The 1,872-nt window shown below is 39.1% G+C and overlaps 1 protein-coding gene across 1 annotated transcript; it reads left to right on the top strand.

Annotated features, from left to right (window-relative positions):
• The first annotated feature begins 441 nt into the window (after positions 1-441).
• On the top strand, positions 442-1,374 carry LOC102852449 (olfactory receptor 6C4-like). Its single transcript, XM_006897689.1, has one exon. The coding sequence runs from the start codon at positions 442-444 to the stop codon at positions 1,372-1,374; it is 933 nt and encodes a 310-aa protein (XP_006897751.1).
• The last annotated feature ends 498 nt before the right edge of the window (positions 1,375-1,872 follow it).

Genomic DNA, 1,872 nt, shown 5'->3' with positions numbered 1-1,872 from the left:
TATAGCTGGTCCTTGACTCCACTCTTATACTAGTTGCAGATAATGTCTTAACAGGATTTTTCATATTGGTGATCATCCTTAATTTTTTTTCCCATTTTTAATGGTTGAGAGCCACAGGCCCAAAGACCCTAATCTGGAAAGGAAATGGACCAAAATGGCAGACACAAGGCAGAGGAAAAGTGTAGGAGTGGCTCCATCCAAGGGAGGTGGGCTGGTCCCACTGCCAGGTCTCCCCTGTTCAGTGGAGCTGGCAAGGAGTTATGCCACTTACAAACAATCCTGGAAGGGAAATGTCAAATCTACTTAGAAAAAAAAAAAAAGAAGAATGCATTTTAATCAATTCAATGGGGAAACCTTAACTTTTCCTCAAAACTCTTGCATTTTTGTCCCTTCATCACTAATTTATTCTCTTTATATCATTACAGGAAGCAACAATAAGCAATGAGAAACCAAACATTTCTGAAGGAATTTGTCTTGCTTGGACTAACAGACATCCCAGAGCTTCAGATTGTCATTTTTATACTCCTCTTCCTTACTTACATATTTAGCCTCTTGGGTAATTTGACAATCATCACCCTCACACTCCTGGACTCCCATCTCCAGACTCCCATGTATTTCTTCCTTCGGAACTTCTCCTTCTTAGAAATTTCTTTTACAACCACTTTTACTCCTAGGCTACTGTACAGTATTTCTACTGGGAATAAGACCATCAGTTTTGCTGGATGTTTCACTCAGTACTTTTTTTCCATATTCTTTGGAGCAACAGAGTTTTATCTTCTCGCTGCCATGTCCTATGATCGCTATGTAGCCATCTGCAAACCTCTACATTATGCAAACATCATGAACAACAGAATCTGTACACAGCTGGTGCTCTGCTCTTGGGTGGGTGGATTTCTAATCATTTTATACCCGATCATCCAAACCAGTCAGTTGGATTTCTGTGCCTCCAATGTGATGAATCATTATTGTTGTGACTATGGACCCCTGATAGAAATCTCTTGCTCAGATACAAAAGTCCTTGAACTGGTTGATTTTATGTTAGCAATTGTGACCTTGGATGTTACACTGATGTTGGTGATCCTTTCCTACACAAATATTATCAAGACCATTCTGAAGTTCCCCTCTGCCCAACAAAGGAAAAAGGCCTTTTCCACATGTTCTTCCCATATGATTGTCATCTCCCTCTCTTATGGAAGTTGCATCTTCATGTACATAAAACCTTCAGCAAAAGAAGGAGTTGCTTTCAATAAGGGAGTGGCTGTGCTCAATACCTCAGTAGCCCCTTTACTGAACCCCTTCATTTACACTCTGAGGAATAAACAAGTAAAAGAAGCCTTCAAAGATGTGACCAGAAAGATTATGAGAGAGTCTTAAATTAATTGAAAGAAAATTCTGAATTATTTTAACTAAGTCCTTCCCCTTGAAAGCTCAGGAGTGTCTTCTCTAAATTCCTCTAATTAAACAACATCTCAAATGAATTTTTATGAGAAAATGTCAAAGTATATTTCAGCCTAACTAATGAGGAGAATTGTACTTATGCAAAACCTATACTTCGATCAAGGAAACACTGCATGGTTCAAAATTGAGAAGAGTGTCAAGGATGTGTCCTATCACCATATCTTTTCAATCTATATGTGGAACAGATTATCTGGAAGGCTGGGCTCTAGGAGCAGAAATGTGGTATCAGAATTGGAGGTAGACTCATCAGCAATCTGTGTTATGTAGATTATACAATCCTGTTTGCTGAAACTGAGGAGGACCTGAAGCACTTGCTGAAGAAGGTCAAGGACTGAAGCCTTCAATATGAATTGAAGTTCAACATCAAGAAAACAAAGATTCTCACCACTGGGCTGATTGGCAACATTATGATGA

The sequence above is a fragment of the Elephantulus edwardii genome, unplaced genomic scaffold (assembly GCF_000299155.1).
Source record: "Elephantulus edwardii isolate Elephantulus edwardi_28Jun2011 unplaced genomic scaffold, EleEdw1.0 scaffold00212, whole genome shotgun sequence".
NCBI lineage: Eukaryota > Metazoa > Chordata > Mammalia > Macroscelidea > Macroscelididae > Elephantulus > Elephantulus edwardii.
The sequence above is the reverse complement of the archived record's forward strand: the minus strand, read 5'-3'. Positions and strand labels throughout refer to the sequence as shown.

Coding starts and splice junctions, on each gene's coding strand:
- LOC102852449 (XM_006897689.1), top strand. CDS start 442: ATGAGAAACCAAACATTTCTGAAGGAATTTGTCTTGCTTGGACTAACA.